Source organism: Scyliorhinus canicula, chromosome 25 (assembly GCF_902713615.1).
Source record: "Scyliorhinus canicula chromosome 25, sScyCan1.1, whole genome shotgun sequence".
Taxonomy (NCBI): Eukaryota; Metazoa; Chordata; class Chondrichthyes; order Carcharhiniformes; family Scyliorhinidae; genus Scyliorhinus; species Scyliorhinus canicula.
Genome location: NC_052170.1, coordinates 24,872,286 through 24,897,347, shown reverse-complemented (window position 1 = coordinate 24,897,347; position 25,062 = coordinate 24,872,286). Strand labels below are relative to the sequence as shown.

The 25,062-nt window shown below is 47.9% G+C and overlaps 1 protein-coding gene across 1 annotated transcript in view; it reads right to left on the bottom strand.

Annotated features, from left to right (window-relative positions):
- The window catches only part of LOC119957021 (mucin-2-like), a 96,233-nt gene that overhangs the window by 63,136 nt on the left and 8,035 nt on the right, over positions 1-25,062 (bottom strand). Inside the window, exons 3-5 of the mRNA XM_038784604.1 lie at positions 21,267-21,404; positions 19,162-19,305; positions 12,369-12,509 (exon numbers count right to left, since the gene is read on the bottom strand). Of these exons, the coding sequence (XP_038640532.1) occupies positions 12,369-12,509; positions 19,162-19,305; positions 21,267-21,404 (423 nt within the window). The remainder of the gene's footprint in view (positions 1-12,368; positions 12,510-19,161; positions 19,306-21,266; positions 21,405-25,062) is intronic.

Genomic DNA, 25,062 nt, shown 5'->3' with positions numbered 1-25,062 from the left:
GGTATACACGGCTGCCACTGTCCGTCGCTGGTGGAGGGTTGGAATGTTTATGGAAGGAGCAAACTCTTCCGACAGGTTGGTGTGAAGCCTCTTCTTCGTGTGGGCAGCACGGTAGCATGGTGGTTAGCATAAATGCTTCACAAGTCCAGGGTCCCAGGATCAGTTCCCGGCTGGGTCACTGTCTGTGTGGAGTCTGCACGTCCTCCCCGTGTGTGCGTGGGTTTGCTCCGGTGCTCCGGTTTCCTCCCACAGTCCAAAGATGTGCGGGTTAGGTAGATTGGCCATGTTAAATTGCCCGTAGTGTCCTAAAAAATAAGGTTAGTGGGTGGGGGGGTTACTGGTACATTGCTCGGCACAACATCGAGGGCCGAAGGGCCTGTTCTGTGCTGTACTGTTCTATTCTATTCTTGGGTGTTGTTAGAGCTGCACGCATCCTGGCAAGTGAAAACCTGGTCGAGAATCTTTTCTTTGGGGGCGGGTGTTCAGGAAGTGAGTTACTCACTGTTGGATTCCTAGACTTGGATCTGCCCTGGGAGGCACAGTATTAATGTTTCTGATCATTGCTAATAATAGGAAAGGAACGGTCACTTTGTCAGGAATTTTCTGTAGGCACCCTAAAAGTAACAGAGATGTGGAGGAAAAGATTGCAATGCAGATTTTGGGTAGGTGCGGTAGTCACAGGGTAGTGGTCATGGGTGAATTTAACTTTGCAAACATTGATTGGAACCACTATAATTCAAATAGTTTAGATGGGGCTGTTTTTATCCAGTATGTGCAGGAGGGTTTCCTCACACAACATGTGGATAAACCGACAAGAGGCGGGGCCACATTGCATTTGGTACTGCGTAATGAAACGGGCCAAGTGTTAGGTTTGGTTATCACCCCGCACCTGCGGGAGATGTTCACAGACTCGCTAGCTAGGGGCACGTTGCCACCCACGTTAGCACAGGCCTCAATCTCGCTGATACCTAAGAAAGACAAAGACCCAACGGAATGTGGGTCATACAGACCCATATCTCTGCTGAATGCAGACGCCAAAATACTGGCCAAAATCCTAGCCAAGAGGCTAGAAGACTGTGTACCTGAGGTGGTCACAGAGGACCAGACGGGCTTTGTCAAAGGTAGACAGCTTACCGCGAACATCAGGCGCCTGCTGAACGTGATAATGACCCCCTCCGGGGAGAGAACACAAGAGGTGATCGTCTCCCTGGACGCAGAAATGGCCTTCGACAGAGTCGAGTGGAAATACCTCATAGAGGTACTGGAGCGGTTCGGGCTTGGAACAGGGTTCACCGCTTGGGTAAAGCTCCTGTACAACGCTCCCATGGCGAGTGTACAGACCAACAATACCAACTCCCAATACTTCCAGCTGCACAGGGGCACCAGACAAGGATGCCCACTGTCCCCGCTGCTGTTCGCACTAGCAATTGAACCGCTAGCAATCGCGCTCAGGGCAGCAAAAAATTGGAGGGGGATCCGAAGGGGAGGTAGAGAGCACAGAGTCTCACTCTATGCGGATGATCTGCTCCTCTATATCTCGGACCCACAAAGCAGCATGGACGGAATCATCGCGCTCCTGAAAGAGTTTGGAGCCTTCTCGGGCTACAAACTCAACATGAGCAAAAGTGAGATCTTCCCAGTACACCCGCAAGGGGGGGGGGGGGGGCAGCACTAAAGGGGCTGCCGTTCAATCAAGCCCGACATAAATTCCGCTACCTGGGGATCCAAATAGCCCATGACTGGAAAGGGATCCACAAATGGAACCTCACCAGCCTGACGGAGGAAGTTAAAAAGGACCTGCAAAGATGGAACACACTCCCGCTCTCCCTCGCGGGGAGAGTTCAGACGATCAAAATGAACGTACTGCCCAGGTTCCTCTTCCTGTTTAGATCCATTCCGATCTACATCCCCAAGGCCTTTTTCAAAGTGCTGGACAAACTCATCATGGCGTTCGTATGGGGGGGTAAAAATGCTAGGATCCCAAAGAAGGTCTTACAAAAAACAAAAACCAGGGGAGGGCTAGCCCTCCCGAATCTACAATTCTACCACTGGGCAGCAACAGCCGAGCGAGTAAGGGGATGGATCCAGGAGCCAGAGGCTGAGTGGGTGCGTGCGGAGGAGGCCTCCTGCATGGGAACCTCCCTTAGGGCCCTCGCCACGGCAGCACTCCCATCCCCACCCAAAAAACACTCCAGCAGCCCAGTGGTGACAGCCACCCTCCAATCCTGGAACCAACTGCGGCAGCAACTTGGCCTGACCAAAATGTCGAACAGGGCTCCCATCTGCAACAACCATAGGTTCACACCAGCACTGACTGACGCCACCTTCAAAAGGTGGAGGCAGGACGGGGGGACACTGACAGTCAGGGACCTATACACGGACGACAGGATCGCAACACTGGACAGACTGACAGAGAAATTTCAGCTAGCTGGGGGGAACGAGCTACGGTACCTGCAGCTCAAAAACTTCCTACGAAAGGAGACAAGGACGTACCCACAACCGCCACGACAGACACTACTGGAAGACCTACTGGACGCAAGTATCCTAGAGAAAGGGAACTGTAGTGACATGTATGACCGACTGGTAGATAGGGACGACACCGTACTGGACGCAACAAGAAGGAAATGGGAGGACGACCTGGGGATGGAGATAGGGTGGGGACTCTGGAGCGAAGCACTGCATAGGGTCAACTCCACCTCCACGTGCGCAAGGCTCAGCCTGACGCAACTAAAAGTGGTACATAGAGCCCACTTAACAAGAACCCGTATGAGTAGGTTCTTCCCGGAGGTGGAAGACAGATGTGAACGGTGCCAAAGAGGCCCGGCCAACCACGCCCACATGTTCTGGTCTTGCCCCAGACTCGTGGAGTACTGGACAGCCTTCTTCGAGGTTATGTCCAAAGTGGTGGGAGTGAGGGTGGAGCCATGCCCGATAGTGGCGGTCTTCGGGGTTTCAGAACAGCCAGATCTATTCCTGGGGAGGAGGGCGGACGCCCTTGCCTTTGCCTCCCTGATCGCCCGCCGTAGAATCCTGTTTGGCTGGCGGTCAGCAGCACCGCCCAGAGCTGCGGACTGGCTGTCCGACCTCTCGGAATCTCTCCAAATGGAGAAAATCAAATTTGCCATCCGAGGGTCGGACGACGGCTTCCACAGAACGTGGGAGCCATTCATGCAACTGTTCCGGGACCTATTTGTGGCCAATGTACAAGAGGAAGAATAGTCGGGGGAAGGTAGCGGGAGGGGGGGGGGGGCTACAGGTTCGTTACGGGGGTTCGATGGCTAGCTAAGGCCCAAAACCAAACTAAATAAACATGTTGAGGGGGGGGGGCGGGCGCAGTTACTACTACGAAGATGCTTACCTGTAAATATGTATGTTAATTTTTGCGTGTTTGTTTGTTTTTTTTTGTTCTTTTTCTCTCCTAACAATTTGTAATTTGTTCAATATAAAATATGAAAACTGAATAAAAACATTTATAATAAAAAAAAAGGTTTGGTTATCATGATGTGTAGATGCCGGCATTGGACTGGGGTGATCACAGTAAGAAGTCTTACAACACCAGGTTAAAGTCCAACATGTTTGTTTCAAACACTAGCTTTCGGCGCACTGCTCCTTCCTCAGGTGATTTGGTTATGGGAGAGCACTTTGAAGATAGTGACCAAAATTCGGTGACTTTCACTGTCGCAATGGAGAGGGGTAGGGTCATATGGCAGGGCAAGGTTTGTAACTGGGGGAAGGGTAATTATGATGCGATTGGGCAAGAATTAGGGAGCATTGAAACAGGAACTCTCAGGGATGGGCACAATTAAGATTTGGAGCTTGTTCAAGGAGCAAATCATGCGTGGCCTTGATATGTATGTCCCTGTCAGGCAGGAAGGAAATGGCTGAGTGAGAGAACCATGGTTGACAAAAGAGGTTGAATGTCCTGTCTTGTCACCTGGTATTGTAAGACTTCTTACTGCGCTCACCCCAGTCCAACGCCATCTCCACATCATGATAACCAAATCAAACACCTGGTCCGTTTTATTACCCGGTACCAATTCCAATGTAAGGATGGGAAAATAAGGTTCAGTTAGGGTACTTGAGGGATACAAGACAGCTAGGAAGGAGCTCAAGAAAGGGCTCAGGAGAGCTAGGAGGGGGCATGAGAAGTCCTTAGTGGGTAGGATCAAGGAAAACCCCAAGGCTTTTTACACATGTGAGGAATGAAAGAATGACCAAGGTGAAGGTAGCTGGTTAAGGACAGTAGTGGGAACGTGTGCATGGAGTCTGAAGATATCGGAGAGACCCTAAATGAATACTTTTCTTCAGTGTTCACTAAGGAGAGGGGCCATGTTATTGAGGAGGATAGTGCGATACAGGTTGGTAGGCTGGAGGAAGTTGATATTCGGAAGGAAGTTGTGTTAGAACTTTTGAGAAGCCTGAGGATAGAAAAGTCCCTGGGCCTGATGGGATATATCCTAGGATTCTTTAGGAGGCAAGGGATGAGATAGCAGAGTCTTTGGCTTTTATTTTTATGAACTGACTGTCTACAGGAATAGTGCCAGAAGACTGGAGAGAGGCGAAAGTTGTCCCCTTGTTCAAGAAAGTGACCAGTTAGTCCCACTTCGGTCATAGATAAATTATTGGAAAGGGTCCTGAGGGATTCATGACCATTTGGAAAGATACAGCTTAATCCAGGATAGTCAGCTCGGATATGTGAGGGGTACGTGTTGCCTCACATGTTTGATTGTATTCTTTGAGGACGTAACTAAGTACATAGATGAAGATAGAGCTGTTGATGTCGTATATACGAATTTTAGTGAGGCATTTGATAAGGTGCTCCATGGTCAGCCCATGCAGAAAGTAAGGAGGCATGGCATAGAGGGAAATTTGGCTGATTGAATCAGTAACTGGCTATCACATAGAAGACAGAGGGTGGTGGTAGATGGTAAATTTTCATCCTGGAGCCCAGTCACCAGCGGTATACCACAGGGATCAGTGCTGGGTCCTCTGCTATTTGTGATTTTGATCAATGACTTGGATGATGGAGTTGAAGTTTGGGTTAGTAAATTTGCTGATGACACCAAGATTGGTGGAGTAGTGGATGAGGTGGAGGGCTGTTGTAGGTTGCAAAGAGCCATTGATAGGATTCAGAACTGGTCTGAAAAGTGGCAGATGGAGTTTAACCCTGATAAGTGTGAGGTGATTCATTTTGGTCGGACAAAGTTTAATTTGGATTACAGGGTTAACGGCAGGGTTCTGAAGAATGTGGAGGAGCAGAGAGATCTCGGAGTTCATGTCCATAGATCTCAGAAGTGTGCCACACAAGTGGATCGAGCCGTGATTATCGCATTTATTAACAGGGGGATTGAATTTAAGAGCCATGAGATTATGCTGCAACTGTACAATACCTTAATTCTACCACATTTAGAGTATTGTGTGCAGTTCTGGTCACCCATAGGAAGGATGTGGAAGCATTGGAAAGGGTGCAAATGAGATTTACCAGAATACTGCCTGGATTGGAGGGTAGGTCTTATGAGGAAAGGTTGAGGGAGCTAGGGCTTTTCTCTTTGGAGCGAAGGAGGATGAGAGGTGACTTAATTGTGGTGTATAAGATGATGAGAGGGATAGATAGAGTGGACGTTTAGCAACTTTTTTCTCGGGTGGATTTAACTATAAAGTTCACGGTGAAAGATGTAGGCGGGATGTCCGAGGTAGGCTCAATACTCAGAGAGTGGTTGGGGCGTGGAACGCCCTCCCAGCTTTGGTAGTGGAGTCGGACACTTTAGGAACTTTCAAACGGTTATTGGATAGGCATATGTAGTGCACTAAAATGATTGGGAGTTGGTTGATTTGATGTTAGTTTCAGACTAGATCGGCATAACATCGTGGGCCGAAGGGCCTGTACTGTGCTGCACAGTTCTATGTTCTATGATGGGGAATTCATCGATTTAAATGCCAATGAATGTCAAGAGGTGGAAGGGAAATTGTTTCTCTGTAGGAGACCATCATTACTTGGCACTTGTGTATCTCGAATGTTACTTGCCATTTGTCAGCCAAAGCCTGGATGTTGTACAGGTATTGCAGCATTCAGACATGGACTGCGTCATTATCTGAGGAGTCACGAATGGTGCTGAACATTGTGCTGTCATCCGCAAACATCCACATGACTAAATGTATGACGAAAGCGAGGTAATTGATGTGTCAGCTTCAGAAGTTTGTGTCGTAGACATTACCCCGTGAACTCTTGTAGTGATATCCTGGAGTTGAGATCATTGACACACCTGTGAAACTTTCCATATTGTCGGTTAGATGCAAGTGTTGCAGCTCTCCTGGAACAGTTAGGCTCGAGATGCAGTATGTTTTGGAGCACAGGTCTTCAGTACGATTGCTGGAATATTGCCAGCGCCCTTGGCGTTGTCAGTATCCAATGTCTTCAGCTGGTTCTACAGATAGTGTGGAGTGAATTGAATGCCTCAGCCTTGCCTGTCGTGCTGGGCTCCTCCATTATTGAGGATGGGAATATTTGTACAGCCTGCTCCCCCAGTGACTTGCTTAATTGTTCACCACCATTCGCGGCTGGATATAGCAGAACTGCAGACTTCAAAATAGATGCGTTTGTTGTGGAATCGCCTAGCTCTGTCTGTTACTTGCTGCTTATACTGTTTGGCATACAATCATCGAATCATCGAATCATCGAATCATCGAATCATACAATCATACAATCATACAATCAGACAATCATAGAATGCACGGTGCAGAAGGAGACAATTCGGTCCATAGAGCCTGCACTGGCCCTCGGAAAGAGCACCTCACCCACGCTGACACCTCTACCCTATCCCCACACCCCCACCCTATCCCCGCAACCCCACGCGACCTTGTTTTTGGACATTCACCAATTCGACACCACGTAATAATAAGAATCTTTTTTTTAATCATAAGTAGGCTTACATTAACACTGCATGAAGTTACTGTGAAAAGCCAAATTCCGGCGCCTGTTCTGGTACGCAGAGGGACAATTCAGAATATGCAAATGACATAACAACACTTATTTCCAGATTTGTAAGAGGAAACCGGAGCACCCGGACGAAACTCACGACGACATGCGGAGAACGTGAAAACTCCACACAAACAGTGACCCAAACTAGGAATTGAACCTGGGAGCCTGGCGCTATGAAGCAATATTGCTAATCACTGTGCTACCGTGCCACCAATAAACACCCGTGCTCGTTTATCGGTATGCCTGATATTGATCCTGGCATGCTCTCTTGCAATCTTAATTGAATCTGGGTTGGTCTCCTGGCTTGGTGGTAATGGTAGAGTGGGGAACATACCGGGTCATGAGGTTGCAGATTTTGGTTGAATGCAATTATGCTACTGCTGATGTCCCTCAGTGCCTCGTGACTAGCCAGTCTTGAGTTGCTTATCTATTTGAAGTCCATCCCATTCAGCACGGTGGTAGTGCATAACTCGATGGAGGGCACCCTGAACATGAAGCTGGGACTTTATCTCCACATAATATGTGGGGCGGTTACTTCCACTGATACTGTCATGGACAGATGCATATGTAGAAGGCAGAATGGAGAGAATTAGGTCAAGTACGTTTTCCCCCTTGTCTCCATTGCCACCTGCTAGTCCCAGACTAGCAGCCAAGTCCTTTTGGATACCCACCTAGCTCTGCGGTGGTACTACCGAGCCAGTCTTCGTGATGGACATAGACGTCCCCCACTCGGAGCATATTCTGCACCGTTGCCACTCTCAGTGCTGCCTCAAAGTGTTGTTCAACAAGGGAGAGTACTGATTCATTAGCTGGTGGGGGCCAGTACGTGGTAAGAAGCAGGAGGTTTCCTTGCCCATGCTTAACCAGACGCCATGAGACTGCATGGAGTCCATGTTGGAGACTCCCAGGGCAACTCCCTCCCGACCGGACACGACTGTGCTGCCACCTCTCTGGGGTCTGTCCTGCCGGTGACACAGGTGATAGTGATAGTGGTGTCTAGGGCTTGGTCTGGAAGGTATAATTCTGCAAGTATAACTATGTCAGGTTGTTGCTTAACTAGCCTTTGAGACAGCTCTCCCAACTTTGGCAGAAGCCTCCAGAACTCCATGGAAGCAGAACTTTTCAGGGTCGGCATGGATGGGTTTATCGTTGACATTTGCAGTGCCTGGTTCGAATACGGATGGTCCATCCAGTTGCATTTTAGTTTTGAGTTTTCCTAGTGCTACAATAAAACTGCTCGGACATTTCAGAGGGCATTTGAGAGTTAAACACATTGCTGTGGGTCTGGAGCCACATGTAGGCCGGACCAAACATGGACGGCGGATTTCCTTCACGAAAGGACATTAGTGTACCAGATGGGTATTTACACCAATCAACAATGGTCATCATTACACTTTTATTTCAGAAATATTCTTACTAGCATGCTTCCTGAAATGTTCGTGCTGTGTATGAAATAGGTTATGGGGTTTACAATGGGCCAGGGCGGACCTGATGAGAGAGGGAATGATGTGGGGGTTGTAACATGGCACGACTTCGGACTGTAGAGAGGGGGGGGGCGGATTTGGATCCATGTTCTAGTGGGCAGCACGGTAGCATGGTGGTTAGCATAAATGCTTCACAGCTCCAGGGTCCCAGGTTCGGTTCCCGGCTGGGTCACTGTCTGTGCGGAGTCTGCACGTCCTCCCCGTGTGTGCGTGGGTTTCCTCCGGGTGCTCCGGTTTCCTCCCACAGTCCAAAGATGTGCGGGTTAGGTGGATTGGCCATGCTAAATTGCCCGTAGTGTCCTTAATAAGTAAAGTTAAGGCGGCGGGGGGTTGTTGGGTTACGGGTATAGGGTGGATACGTGGGTTTGAGTAGGGTGATCATTGCTCGGCACAACATCGAGGGCCGAAGGGCCTGTTCTGTGCTGTACTGTTCTATGTTCTATGTTCTATCTGTAGTGTAGGTCCGGAGGGGCTGATCTGGTCTGAGGGTGCTGTCGACTTGCTGAGGGTGATGAGATTAGAGGAGGGCGGTGGTGTCGGCCTGGTCAGGTTACGTCAGAAAGGAGGGGTTAGGTTTAGCTCCTATGAGATGTAAGTACGGTGTCGATAGGGTGGGAGGCCGGCGGAAGACGGGAGGGGAGAGTCTGGATCGAGCGGAGTTTGAAATCAGAGTAATGCGTGGGGGAGGGTCGAAGAGGGTGTTTCCTTCCAGAGGGAATGAGGGGAAAGAGTCTGGTCGGAGCGGAGCGGCTGGGTGTCCGATCGTACCAGATGAAGATAGCATGTTATTCAGGTGGGAGGGTGTTAGTCCGATCGGATAGCACGGGTGGATTAATGTTGGAGGGATGTGTTGGGTAGTGTGGGACCACCTCAGATCGGGGCATGGGGTGGGTTTGGAGGTTATTTTCGGATCCAGGATGTTATGTCAAGTTGGAGGTGGTTATGCCCGACCAGAAGTGGAGGGCCGGATTATCTGAAGCAGGGGTGATCAGACCTTGGTTATGGTTCGGACTGGAGGAGATAGGTAAGTTGAACAAAAGGGATAGAGGAGTTGGACTGCTCGTGTGGAGGAAGGTTCCTAACATACTAGAGGCCGATTTTGACGAGTGGTGCTGGCCGTTTCTAAATTGATGTTCGTCAGAAGGGGGGACAGAATGGGAAGGAGGATTAAGTCAGCCTTTGTGCCCAGTCGGAGGAAGTGGTCGAAGGAGGAGAACAGGAGTGAGAGTTCTGAGGGAGGGTTCGGAAAGAAGGGGATATAGGTGTCACAGGGGGGATAGGGAGAATCGGGTGAAACAGAGAGGATGACGGTACGTTAGGGGTCGCAGGGGCTGGAGGGGTAATGGATCAGACGGTAAGAGGAGCTCTAATCGGGTAGATTGCACTGGAGCAAGGTGGACCTTCTGTCAGGCCTGGTCATGTAAGAAAGACGAGATAACAGCAAATTACTGCGGATGTTGGAATCTTAAACCAAAGATAAAATGCTGGAAAATCTCAGATGGTCAGGCAGCATAGATAGGGGCAGCGAAAAGTTCTTCTGTCCCTCTACAGATGCTGCCAGACCTGCTGAGATTTTCCAGCAGGTTTAAGAAAGGAGAGATTTGTTACTGGACTGAACAGAGGGATTTCGGTGACGGCTCGAGGTAGAGGCTGCTCTCATACTGGAGAGGAGGGGGCATCGGGTCAGACCGGAACAGAGTGAATGTTTCGGGAAGATGGTGGGCTGGGTTAGACCGTCGGGGAGGTCGTGCTGGATTCGAGGAGATTCGTGTATCAGCTAAGACTGCGGGGGAGGTGGACATAATATATAATAATAATAATATTTATTGCCACAAGTAGGCTTACATTCACACTGCGATGAAGTTACTGTGAAACTCCCCTATTCGCCACACTACGGCGCCTGTTCGGGTACATTGAAGGAAAATTCAGACTGTTCAGTTCACCTAACAAACCCGTCTTTCTGGACTTGTGGGAGAAAACCGGAACACCCGGAGGAAACCCACGCAGACACAGGGAGAAAGTGCTGACTCCGCACAGAAAGTGATCCAAGCAGGAATCGAATCTGTGTCCCAGGTGCTGTGACGTAACACTGCTAACCACTGCGCTACCGTGCCGCCCCCTGATTATGAGTGGGTGTCTACCCCGAATCATGGGCCGGAAATGTGAGGTCGGGCAGAGGGATGGATGGGTGTCCATTGGAACACTGTCCGATCAGTTCAGGTTGGGGGTTTTCTTGGGTTGGCGGCTGGTTCAGGACAGGTGCGATCAGACAGGAGATGGTCATTTGGTTCAGGTTGTTGTTTGGGTGCGGAGAAGGACGGGGCTGGTACAAGAGTGGAAGGTGCGTTGTCTCGGACCGACGGGTGGGGTGCGGGTTTTTCAGGATCATGTCGGAGGGGGAAAGTGTTGTATCACGTCATACCTCAAGCTGGACAGTCGTCTTGATCTGAAAAACAGAGGTTGGATGGCATGGGGTCAGTTCTCGGAGGAGTGGATCCGACGGGTGGATGGACTGATCTACGGTGGGTCTGAAGGCAGCGGGTTTGTGGGGGCAGTTTAGACCTGAGGGGCGAGTAGGGATTCCACCCGGAGTAGAGTATGCTATTTGGTTGGAGCAGGGGGGGATGGGTTCTTGTTTAGAGCTGAAGTTCGAGTCTGATCAGGACATGTACTCGTTGCCAGACGAAGGGTGAGGGTTGGCTTGTAGAGGATATTCCAGACCTGAATGGAGGAGACTGTATTGATGGTGGAGGGGGTGCAGTTGGACGGACAGCGGGGCGTTTGAACACGATGTGGGCTCAAACCGGGATGTGCTTGGGAACGGTAGAGTCGTTTAGTCTGAGTGGCGTTGTCAAAACTTGCGGAGTATGGGAAAAGACCGGTGTGAGGATGGACTCTGGTCATAGATGGGCGTGATATGGTGACCGTCTGGGTTTGGTGGGTGAAGTGTGATGATTGTCCTCGATGTTCCAAGGAAGGCTCGGCCTGGATTTTTAAATGCTTTCTCGAGTTCAAATTGTTTCTTTTTGTCTCTCTCCATCAAACACATTCAGAGTAAATATCAAGTTAAAACTGTCAGAACCTTCCGAAGTTAACTTAAATCGTTCTGTCAGATGGTTCCGGTGCAGCGCAATTTTTGTGGGGTAGTTAACACACCCGGATAATTGCCGAATAAACCCTGAAGTGGGAACTTCCGATAAGAAATACAGAGTGCATTATTGGTGTGCACCAAAAATCGGACATTGTTGACTCAGGCAGTTATGCGCCTCGTATCAGATGAACGGATGTTGTGGTGAGCAAATGTGTTTAATCTGTGGATCACTATTGTTTGGAATAAAGTTTATCCTAAGGCGATAGGAGCAATAACAAGAGGTTAAATACTAAAAATACCCGTAAATATTGGAAAGAACAAAGAACAAAGGAAAGTACAGCACATGAACGGCCCTCCAAGCCTGTGCCGACCATGCTGTCCGTCTAAACTAAAATCTTCCACACTTCCTGGGTCCGTATCCCTCTATTCCCATCCTATTCATGTATTTGTCAAGATGCCCCTTAAACGTCACTATCGTCCCTGCTTCCACCACCTCCTCCGGCAGCGAGTTCCAGGCACCCACTAACCTCTGTGTGAAAAACTTGCCTCATACATCTCCTCTAAACCTTGCCCCTCGCACCTTAAACCTATTCCCCCTAGAAATTGACCCATCTACCCTGGGGAAAAGTCTCTGACTCTCTACCCTATCTATGCCCCTCATGATTTTGTAGACATCTATCAGGTCGCCCGTCAATTCTAGTGAGACCAAACCGAGTTTATGCAACCATTCCTCATCGCTAAACGGGTGCATCTTAAAGATACAAAGGAACGTCTGACTGACGCACGACTACGACGGTGGCAACATTACACTTACCACTTCCAACATTGCACAGGTTACCCTGACAACACCTGGGCTGTGAATTTAGACTGATGAGGAATTCATTCAGATTGGCTGATCCATCGCAGACATTCTTAGTAACACATCCTTTGGTAAAAAACGTCGATCCAATAGATTCTGCAATGTCAAAGAAATAGTTCACTATTCAATACAATTGATGCTTATGAGAAATCATTTTATGACCTGAATACAGACTTAATAAGAGTGATACACTATTTTCAAGATTATACCCATTCAATGTTTTGAGAAACACATTTCCATGTCCTTTTAAGAGTGTCCATTCACATTCTATCGTTTTTACTGGTGTCTGACTTCGGGCTTGATTAAAGTTAGAAAGTGGGAGTTTTGTGACTGAGGTGATTAAGGGTTAATTATGGGTTCAATTATATCTAACATCTAGTCTTTATTTTATTTAGTTAATTAACTTAAAAGTTGCTGTTTGATTTGGAAGAGGGTGAGTTTTTAAAAACTTCAAACTGAGTTTATTGAGGCTCTCCTTATCAATGCAATTTGTTAATTAGAGATCTGGATTAAGTCAATTTTCAGAGACCAGTGTCAGAGCCTGGAAACTTGCGCATCCTACAGTGCTCACTTTCTTTGTACTAGATTGCTTCCTTCAGGCTGCAATAGAGTGTTGGGGTGGAAGTTTTGTCATGGCACGACTGCTCAAAGCTGTGGGCTGCTCCTCTTGATCCATCTGAGAATCCGGAGACATGTCCAGGCCCCGGGCCCAACCTGTGTGCAGAATGTGTCACCTGGAAGCTCGAGTCTCAGATCTCGAACGGTAGCTGGAGACATTGTGGGACAGGTGCGAATCTGAGAGCATTGTGGGAATCACGTTAAGAGAGGTGGTCACAACGAAGCTGAAGGATCCTGAGGAAGGAAAGGAAGGGATGAAAACCAGACAATGCAAGCAGGTCGTTCAGGAGCCCCCTGGGATCCCGCTCGCAAATCGGTATTCCATTTTGGAGACTGATGGAGGCTAGTTTCTCCAGGGAACAGTGTCAAGCTTCTGGCACCAGGAGCAGCTTATTGTACAGAACGGCGGACAGAGGGAAAGAGCAATAGTAATATGGGAATCTGTAGTCAGGGGAACAGCTAGGGGCTATTTTGGCTCCAGGATGGTGTATTGCCTCCCTGGTGCCAGGGTCCGGGATGTTACTGAACATCCTGAAGGGGAAGAGTGATAAGGCAGAGGTCACAGTTCATGTTGGTACCAATGGAATATATAGAAATAGGGATGACGATTTGCATCAAAAATCAAGGGAGTTGGACATTAGACTAAAAAGCATTACCTCCCGGGATCTAATCTCTGTGCCACGTGCTAGCGCTTTCATAAATAGGAGAATAACTCAGATGCATTTGTGGCTTAGTAGTTGGTGCAGAAAGGACGGTTTTGGATTCCTGGACCACCTGGACCGTTTCTGGGGAAGGTGCGACCGCAGGGTGGTCTACCTCTGAACCAAAGAGGGACTAACATCCTTGCTGGCGGGTTGACACGTACTGTTGGGAGGAGCTTAAAGTAATACGGCAGAGGATGTGCGCAGCCAGCAGAATAGGGGCGCAGCAAATCACAGAAAAGCACTAAAGTCAGAGGGAATTCAGCGGTGGTTTCATGGGAGTAGGACAAGGCCTCTACCTTAATTCCAGGAGTATAGTGGTAAAATGGGTTTATTATGAACGAAGTGGAAGTGTGATATTGTAGCCATCACGGCGGCGTGATTGAGGCAGGGCCAAAATTGGCAGACTGAACAACCTGATCTATAAAATCTTCAGGCGAGACAGAGGAGGGGTAGCAGAGGAGGAGGCACTCCATTATTATTTAAAGAGTCAGTTACTGCAGTCAGAGGAAATAGTATTATGGAGGGGCATCAAAGGAAGCTGGGTGGATATGGCTTGGCAAGGAAAAGGGACAACCTGTTAGCTGTTTATTATAGACACCCAGGTCGGGAAATTGAGAAGCAATTTGGCTGCAATTCGCAGAGGTGTGTAAAAACAATAATATGGTAATTAACTTAGGTGATCTGAACTTTGCCAGCATTATTTGGGATAGTGATCGTGCTAAAGTGTGGAGTTCTTACAATGTATACAAGAGACCGTTTCAGCTCAATTTGTAGAGTGTCCAACAAGGGACAGTGCAGTGCTGGACCTAATTCTGGGGAATAAAGCCTGACAGGTGGTTGTAATGTTGGTGGTGGTGGGCGGAGGGGGGGGGGGGGGGGGTTTGTGGAGATAACGAAAACAACATGGTACGGTTTAAGTTTGGAAAAGAAATGCAGAAGTTGCCAAAAAAGATGAATTTGATTCGGTGAGAGCGGACTTTAGGACGTTGAACCAGGTTCTGGGCGAGGTTGATAGGAAAGAGTTATTTGTAGGAAATCAACAGGAGAGCAGTGGGAGGGTGGGCGTTCAAAAGGAAACGGGATGGTACAGGCCCAGCATGTTCCATCTGGCGTAAAATGTAGGAGAAACAAGCTCTGAGAACTATGAATGACCAGCGATATTCGAGATAACACGAGAAAGAGAGGCTTGTGGCAAGTACAATGGGAACGAAACAACGGAGTACAGACAGTGCAGGATCGAGTTTAAAGATACAATTAGGAGAGCAAAGAGGGGACATGAGAATGCTCTGGCTGGTAAAGATGGGAAAATCCCAAAATATTTAATAAAAATATCAATCGGAAGAAAAAAAATAAAGAGTAGGGCTCATTCGGGACCAAGTGGGAAATCTCCGGGCGAGGTCAGAGGACAATGAATGCTTCAGATCTGTCTTTACCGAAGGAAATGAAGAGGCAGATATGCAACTCAGAGAGAGGTAATGTGATGTCCTTGAGCAAATTTTCATGCTGAGTGACAAGTTATTGGAGGTGCTACCAGGCTCATAAGTGGAGAGATATGGAGGGACTGTGTCTCCAGATGCTGTCGGAGCCGAGGGAGGTAACTGCAGGGCCTCTGACTCAATTTTATAATTCCTCTCTGGCCATAGGGTCAGTGCCAGAAGACTGGGAACAGTTAATGTGGTCCCATTATTTAAGAAACATTGTCGAGATAAGCCAGCAAACTACAGACCAGTAATTCTCGTGGCAGCGGTAAGTGAACTATTGGAGAACATTGGTAAGAGGGAATCGATCTCCATTTGGCGAGGCAAGGCTTGATCAGGAATAGTCAGCATGGCTTTGCGAGAGGCGAGTCATGCCTTACAAATTTGATTAATTTTTTTAACATGTGGCCAGCTGTGTTTCCACGGTTGTCAGCAAAGCCTTTGGCACGGTCTCAAGTCGGAGACTTAGAAACAAGGCAAATGCACATGGGTACAGGATAACTTAGTAAGAGGGATTGCAAATTGAAAAAGAAGACAGAGGGTGATGACAGACGGCTGCTTTAGTGACTGGAAGCCAGTGTCCAGTGACATGCCACAGCAATCTGTGCTGGATCCCCCATTGTTTGGCATTTATATAAACTATGTAGGTTTGGCGGGTTGGGTGGGGGGGGGGGGGGGAGAGAGTAGGTTCAGTAAATTTGCGGGCGACGCAAACATTGTTCGGGTGGTTCAGTGTCTTGGGTTAGAGGAAGATTACGACGGGATGGTGAACTGGCCAGAAAAGTGGCAAATGGAATTTAACTCTGCAAAGTGTGAGATGATACACTTTGGAAGGACTAAAGTGACAATGAAGTATTCAATGAATAGCCTGACACTGGGAAGATCTAAGGGCCGAAAAGATCTTGACATGTTTGTCTATAGATCCCTGAAGGCTAAGGCGGATTGATAGTGTAGTGAAAAAGGTATATAAACCACTTATTTTATCAATTGTGGCAAATATTACAATAGTATGGAAGACCTGTTGGAGTTATATAGAACACTGGTGAGGCCACAGCTGGAGAACTGTGTGCAATTTTGGTCACACATTATAAGTAGAACATGATTGCACTGGAGGTGTTGCACAGGCGATTCACCAGGTTCTTGCCTGGGATGGAACATTTAGATTATGCGGAGATGTTTGATAACATTGGCTTGTTTTCACTGGAGCAGAGAAGACTGAAGGGCGATCTGCTAGAGGTGTACAAGATTATGAAGGGCGTAATTAGATTGGATAGGTATCAGCTGTTCCCCTTATTTGAAGGGTGAGTTACGAGGGTATGCAGATTAATGCTGAGTGGCAGGAGGTTGAAGGCGGATTTGGGGAGACTTTATTTACCAAAAGGATGCTAAAAGTCTGGAAATCACTCCTTGAGAGAATGGAAAGGTGCGTTGCTTTCATCATTTAAACAGTTCCCGGCTGAGAATTTAGCACGTCATAACATGGGTACGGGCCAAGTCGTGGCAAGTGGGATTAAGTAGAGAGGTCAGTGGTTTTTCGTGCGTTAGTGCAGACTCGATGGTCCAAAGTGCCTCTTCTGCATTGTTTTAATCAGTGACTCTGTGAAGTTGTCTGTACTATTACTATTGACCCAACCAGTACTACATTTCCCTACCCAGCCAAAGGACTGGTTCACCTCCAGGTCCTTCTTTTGCCCATTATTTGAATTTCATTATTCTTTCCTTCTGCTCCAATCGTCAACTCCTGACCGTTGGCTGCAGGTTGATTGTACACCTACTGTTAATGGTTATTAATTTTGGTCATCTGCCACACATCCCCCACATCGTTCGGTGATGACTACCGCCTCTGTATATTTCTTATACCGGAATATAGATATTTTGCATAATTGAACAACAAGTGAACATATGAAATTATAATTAGGGAAGTGTGAAGAGCTTTTCTTTGATCTACAAAAGAGATCAGAATACTAATCTAAATCAGAATACTTCCAGTAATGTCGTGGAACCTGTAATAATTGATTTGGAAAAAGTTTTGTCCCTGCTCGTGCATGGAACAGAGAACGTTAGCATGCACGTAGCCGCTATGAAGTACTATAAATGTTGCCCGTTATTCACATGGTTAGATTAGAAGAAGAAATAAGTCTGGCAACAACTGCGCTGGGTGTCTGCGAGACTATATCTCGAACGCTCTTCAAAGTTTTGGTATATTTGGGATATATTTGCTGTGGAAATGGTGCAAGTTAAGATTAACTCTGGTGTGGATATTTTTTCCTATAATGAGTGGTTGAGTACATTAGTTCTCAAGCACGGTAGCATTGTGGATAGCACAAATGCTTCATAGCGCCAGGGTCCCAGGTTCGATTCCCCGCTGGGTCACTGTCTGTGTGGAGTCTGCACGTTCTCCCCGTGTGTGCATGGTTTCCTCTCGGGTTTCCTCCCACAGGGCAAAGATGTGCAGGTTAGGTGGATTGGCCATGATAAATTGCCCTCAGGGTCCAAATTGCCCCTTAGTGTTGGGTGGAGTTTCTGGGTTATGGGGATAGGGTGGAGATATGGGCTTGGGTAGGGTGCTCTTTCCAAGAGCCAGTTCAGACTCGATGGGCCGAATGACCTCCTTCTGCACTGTAAATTCTATAAAATAAGTTTGAAGTCATAAGCATTTATCTCGCTGGCATCCACAATCTCTGCATGGGGTTGATATGATAAAAGCCGATGATTGATTCAGCTGATCTGGGAATCTAAATTGATGGACCAATCGACAGTTGAACGTGCCTATCTCCTGATGCAGAAATTGGAAACAATTAGTATCTCGAAATCTATGTAATTAGTTCGTAAGCATTCTTGAATGTTCAATCATTGATTGCATGGAAATGGGAGCACCCGGAGGAAATCCGTGCAGATATGGGGCAATTGTACAAACTCCACACAGTTACCCGAGGCCGGAATTGAATAATCGAATCAGAGAATTTACAGTGTGGAAGGAGGCCCTTCGGCCCATCAAATTTGCACCGGCTCTTCACCCTACCTAACGTCACACCTCCACCCTATGCCCGTAACCAGTAACCCCACTTAACCTTTTTGGACACTAAGGCCAATTTAGTATGGCCAATCTACCTAACCTGCACATATTTGGACTGTGGAAGGTAACCGGAGCACCCGGTGGAAACCCACTCAGACACGGGGAGAAAGTGCACAGTGACAGTTAGGGCAGCACGGTAGCATTGTGGATAGCACAATCGCTTCACAGCTCCAAGGTCCTAGGTTCGATTCCGGCTTGGGTCATTGTCTCTGCGGAGTCTGCACATCCTCTCCGTGTGTGTGTGGGTTTCCTCCGGGTGCTCCGGTTTCCTCCCACAGTCCAAAGATGTGCAGGTTAGGTGGATTGGCCATGATAAATTGCCCTTAGTGTCCAAAAATGCCCTTAGTGTTGGGTGGGGTTACTGGGTTATGGGGATGGGGTGGAGGTGTTGACCATGGGTAGGGTTCTCTTTCCAAGAGCCGGTGTAGACTCGATGGGCCGAATGTCCTCCTTCTGCACTGTAAATTCTATGATCTATGATCTATGACCGGAGCCGGTCACAGACAGTGACCCAAGACAGGAATTGAACCTAGAACTCTAGAGCCGTGAAACAATTTGGATAACCACTATGCTGCCATACCTCCCATTGGTCCCTGATGCTGTGAGGCAGTAATACTAACTATTCCCCCGTGACGTGGGTCAAATTAAAGGGCTCTTTCACTGTGACCATAAAAGAGACCCGAAGACTCCTCCCGTCCTCTTTCAGTCCGGGGCTCTCTGCACCTGAACCGAACCCCATTCAAATTCTTGTGTTTCAGAGACATTCCATGATTCCTTTTGATTGTGTTTCTGTTCTTCTGGCGATATCAATTTATGAGCAGAAAAACGGGACGATAGAGTATCCTCACATGAAACATAAAATCTAAACATACCTAAACTTTGACTGCCCGATCCGTAAAAACAGTGATCCTCTTCGCCCACGCATTTCACACGTTCTTCCCGATTCGTGCAGGAATCAGGAGTGCTGGCAAAACATCCGAAGCATTCCAGTCCATTCGGTTTCCTGGTGACAGGAGCTGAAATTAAAAGCAAAGTGAAGGAAATAACCCCGAGAAATCATCAGTGCCATTCGTAACTCTTTATGGGCACACAACTATTTGTGTTAAATCTGTGAGATAATGTGTAGATAACAAAGACACCTATGTCAGACTCCCATTTATCGACTACAGCTCAGCCTTAAACACCATTATTCTGACTAAACTCATCTCCAAACGCCGTGGCCTTGGCCTCGGCAACTCCCTCTGCAACTGGATCCTGAACTTTCTAACCCACAGGCCACAATCAGTAAAGATAGGCAACACCTCCCCCACAATCATCCTCAACATCGGTGACCCACAAGGCTGTGTCCTCAGCCCCCTACTATACTCCTTATACACCTATGGCTGTGTGGCCAAATTCCCCTCAAACTCTATTTTCAAATTTGCTGATGATAACACCGTAGTGGGTCGGATTTTAAACAATGACGAGACAGAGTACAGGAATGAGATAGAGAATCTGGTGAACTGGTGCGACGACAATAATCTATCCATCAATGTCAACAAAATGAAGGAGATTGTCATCGACTTCCGGAAGTGAAGAGGAGAACATGCCCCTGTCTACATCAATGGGAACGAAGTAGAAAGGGTCGACAGCTTCAGTTGTTAGGCGTACAGATCACCAACAGCCTGTCCTGGTCCCTCCATGCCGACACTATATTTAAGAAAGCCCACCAACGACTCTACATTCTCAGAAGACTAAGGAAATTTGGCATATCAGCTACGACCCTCACCAACGTCTACAGATGCACCATAGAAAGCATTCTTTCTGGTTGTATCACCAGATATAATACCAGATCAGCAGGTATGGAGCCTGCTCTGCCCAAGACCACAGGAAACTACAAAAGGTTGTAAATATAGCCCAGTCCATCACGCAAACCAGCCTCCCATCCATTGACTCTATCTACAATTCCCGCTGCCTCGGAAAGGCAGCCAGTATAGTTAAGGACCCCACGCACCCCGGACATACTCTCTTCCACCTTTTCCCGTCAGGAAAAAGACACCAAAGTTTGAGGTCACGTTCCAACCGACTCAATAACAGCTTCTTACCTATTGCCACCAGACTTTTCAATGGACCTGGCTCGTATTAAGTTGATCATCTCTCTACACCTTGCTATAACTGTAACATTATATTCTGTATTCTCTCCTTCCTTCCCTATGTACGGTATGCATTGTCCAGCATGCAAGAAACAATACTTTTCACTGTATACTAATACATGTGACAATAATAAATCAAATCAAATCAAATTTTAAAAAAGTCTGTCCAACGCTCTGGATCAAATATTATTTTTGGACACTAAAATCAGTCTTGTTTTTTTTTAGTTCAAGCTCATTGGAAGATCCATGCCCCAGATGATAGAACATCACAACAGAACCAAAGATCACTCACGGAATCGCAAGGCGGAAATTCTTACAGGTGCTTACATGTTTGAGAATTTAGGGGTTCACATTGTTACCTGAAGTGTGAACGAGTTATTCCATGGGAAACTGATGCTGAAGTCAATGATACGTGGTCAGCAAAGGTTATGCGTGGATCCAGTGTGTTTGGCTGGTAAATCTAGGTTATGGTGGCTTGATATGTATTGAATAGAAATATTGGCAACAGTATTTAGTCTGATTTATAGGAATTACAGCAGTGACTTATATTGACATTACATTTTCAGCAACATATTATGATGCCTTGAGCTCCATGCAAACGATTCCAGAACCCATATTAGCAAACCCCTTAAATGGCTATTTTGGCACGTGGCCATAAGGTGGATCAAAGAACTAGGTTTCAAGTGGAACCGGGTGACAGATTATGATTATTACCACTGTCATAATCCTAGCATCTGAAAACTGCCACAATAAGGGAGCGATCGAATCTGGCCTTGAGCAATACACCCATCCAGTAAAAAGAGACAATTGGTTCCCGGTAAGAGAAGCACTTTCTAAAACATTACCTGGTGCAGTCTGCGTATTACAAAAATGTTCACTACATAATTTGAAGTCCATCGAGCCGAAAGCGAGGCGACTGGTGAAAGATACTGCTTGGGTGATCCGTGCACATCCTTGTTCAATCAACATGGTATTGCGGTCTTCTGTAAACAAAGACTGGTGTGAAACTGATAATATCAGGATAGGAAACTTGGAAAAGAAGTGGCAGATGGAATACACTGTAGAAAAGAGTTAGGTTTGCACTTTGAAAGGAGAAATGGAGGCAGAGACTTTTTTCTAAATGGGCAAATGCTCAGAAAATCAGAAGCACAATGGAAATTGGGAGTCCTTGTTCACGATTCTCATAAGGTTAACGTGCAGGTTCAGTCGGCAGTGAGGAAGGCAAATGCAAGGTTAGCATTCATTTCGATAGGTCTAGAATAGAATACAAGAGCAAATATGTACTTCTGATTGCTATGTACTACATATTGCTCTGTTCATACCCCATTTGGAGTATTGTGAGAAGTTTTAAGCCCCATAGCTCAGGAAGGATGTGCTGGCCTTGGAAAATGTCCAGAGGAGTTTGACAATAATGCATGGAATTAAAAGCTAGTCACATGAGAAACAGTTGAGGACACTTGGTCTGCACTGGATGGAGTTGAGAAGGATGAGGGGGGATCTTATTGAAACTTACAGGCTTCTGCGAGGCCTGAATTGAGTGGACGTGGACTGGATGTTCCCACTTGTCAGAAAACCTAAAAGCAGAGGACACAATCTCAAACTAAAGGGACGATCCTTAAAACAGAGATTAAAACAGGAATTTCTTCAGCCAGAGTGTGGTGAATCTGTGGAACTGATTTCCGCAGAGGACCGTGGAAGTCAAATCACTGAGTGATTTAAGACAGACATAGTTAGGTTCTTGAATAATGAGGAGATCAGGGGTTATGGGGAGAACGCAGGAGAATCGGGATGGGGAAAGTATCAACCATGATTGAATGGCGGAGTAGACTCGATGGGCCATGTGGCCTAATTCTGATCATATGTCATATGGTCTTGTGGTCATTTTGGACATCTTTCAGTCTGACTTTCGTGGCAATTATCTTGGTTCTCAAACTAGATCCAGCACCAGAAAACAAAACTGGAGGTATTTTCATGTCCATTTCCAACAGAACCATAACCCAAATCTCCGCACCTTCTGTCTCACCTGTGTCAGCATATAGAACATAGAACAGTACAGCACAGAACAGGCCCCTCGGCCCTCGACGCTGTGCCGAGCCATGATCACCCCACTCAAACACACGCATCCACCCCACACCCGTAACCCAATAACCCCCCCTTAACCCCACCTTTTAGGACACTACGGGCAATTTCGCATGGCCAATCCACCTAACCCACACATCTTTGGACTGTGGGAGGAAACCGGAGCACCCGGAGGAAACCCACGCACACACGGGGAGGACGTGCAGACTCCGCACAGACAGTGACCCAGCCGGGAATCGAACCTGGGACCCTGGAGCTGTGAAGCATTTATGCTAATCACCATGCTACCGTGCTGTCCTGAGATCCCAGGTGATCTCATCGATCCCCCCAACCCCACACCCCCATACTCACACACGAAAACACATATAAACAGACTTCCCTACTCCTGTCTACGAAGGAATTCCCGCACCTGCAGGTACCTGATTTTGTTTCCCCTCGACAACACAAACTTCTCCTCCAGCGCCCTCATACTCAGAAAGCTCCTCTCTATAAACATATCCCCCATCCTCTCAATCCCTGCTCTCCGCCATATCCAGAACCCCCCATCCATACTTCCTGGGGCAAACCGGTGATTATTACAGATTGGGGACCAGGCCAATGCTCCATCTGCTTCCACATGCCTCCTTCATTGCCCCCAGACTCTCAGGGCCGCCACCACCACGGGGCTGGTGGAGTACCGTGCTGGCAGGAACAGCAGAGGCGCAGTTACGAACGACCCCAGACTGGTGCCCTGACATGAAGCTGCCTCCATACACTCCCATACCGACCCTCCCCCCCACTACCCATTTCCTGATCATGGCTATATTCACCGCCCAGTAATAGTTACTAAAATCTGGCTGCGCCAACCCGCCCTCTCAAGCATTACCTTCCTGACTCACCCGCCCAAACAAAGCCAGTGATCACTTTGTTGACTCGTTTAAAAAAGGACCGCAGAACAAAAGTTGGGAGACACTGAAATACAAACAGAAATCCCGGTAGGACCGTCATCTACACTGCCTGCACCCTCCCAGCCAGTGACAACGGGAGCGCATCCCACCTCCGAAAATTGTCCTTCATTTGGTCTACCGGTAGGGCCAGATTTAATTTATGTAGCCAGTCCCACTCCTGCCCCACTTGGAAGTATGATACCTAAAACTTCCCCCTACTAATCTAAATGGCCGCACCCCCAATCGCCTCTCCTGTCCCCTCGCCTGGACCACAAAATCTCACTTTTCCCCATATTTAGCTTATACCCGAAAACAGGCCAAATTCCCTAAGAATTCTCATGATTTCTTTCATCCCCTATAGTGGGTCCAATACATACAGAAGTAGGTTGTCTGCATAAAGCAAGACTCAGTGCTCCACCGCCCACCCCCCCCCCCCCCCCCCCCCGCCCCCCACCCCCGCACGGACCAGCCCCTTCCAGTCCCTTGAGGCTCTCAGAGCAATTGCCAACGGTTCTATAGCAAGCACGAACCACATTGGGGAGAGGGGGCATCCCTGTCTCGTCCCACAGTGCATCCTAAAGTAGTCCGATGTTGTCCTATTTGCCGTATGCTCGCCACAGGAGCCTGATACAGCAACCTGACCCAGTCAATAAAGCCCCGCCCTAATCCAAACCATCGCAGTACCTCCCATATATATCCCCATTCTCCCCGATCAAAAGCATTCTCTGCATCCAGAGCGACCACTTCCACGTCCCTTCCTTCCAGGGTCATTATGATCACGTTTACTAGCCTTCTTATATTGGCCAGCAACTGCTTACCCTTAACAAACCCCGTCCGTTCCTCCCCCATAACGTCCGGAACACAATCCTCAATTCTGGAGGACAACATTTTGGATAGCAGTTTGGCGTCCACATTCAACAGGGATATCGGCCTGTGGGACCCATACAGCTCCGGGTTCTTGTACCGCTTCAGGATCAGCGAAATCGTAGCCTTTGACATCGTCGGGGGCAGCACTCCTCTTTCCCATGCCTCATTGAACATCCTCATCAACACAGACCCCAATATAGAACATAGAACATAGAACATAGAACAGTACTGCACAGAACAGGCCCTTCGGCCCTCGATGTTGTGCCGAGCAATGATCACCCTACTCAAACCCACGTATCCACCCTATACCCGTAACCCCCCCCCCCCCCCCCCCTACCCGTAACCCCCCCCCCTTAACCTTACTTTTAAGGGCACTACGGGCAATTTAGCATGGCCAATCCACCTAACCCGCACATCTTTGGACTGTGGGAGAAAACCAGAGCACCTGGAGGAAACCCACGCACACATGGGGAGGACGTGCAGACTCCGCACAGACAGTGACCCAGCCGGGAACCGAACCTGGGACCCTGGAGCTGTGAAGCATTTATGCTAACCACCATGCTACCGTGTTGCCCAAAATATCCCAGAGAACGTCTTATAGAACTCCACTGGGTACCCGTCTGGCCCCGGGGCTTTACCCCACTGAATGGCCTTCAGACCCTCCACTATCTGCTCCAACCCGATCGGGGCCCCCAGCCCTTCTGCCAGCTCCCAGCCCCCGTAAGAAGTGCTTCATCCCCTCCAGCCCCGTTAGGGGTTCCCACCCATA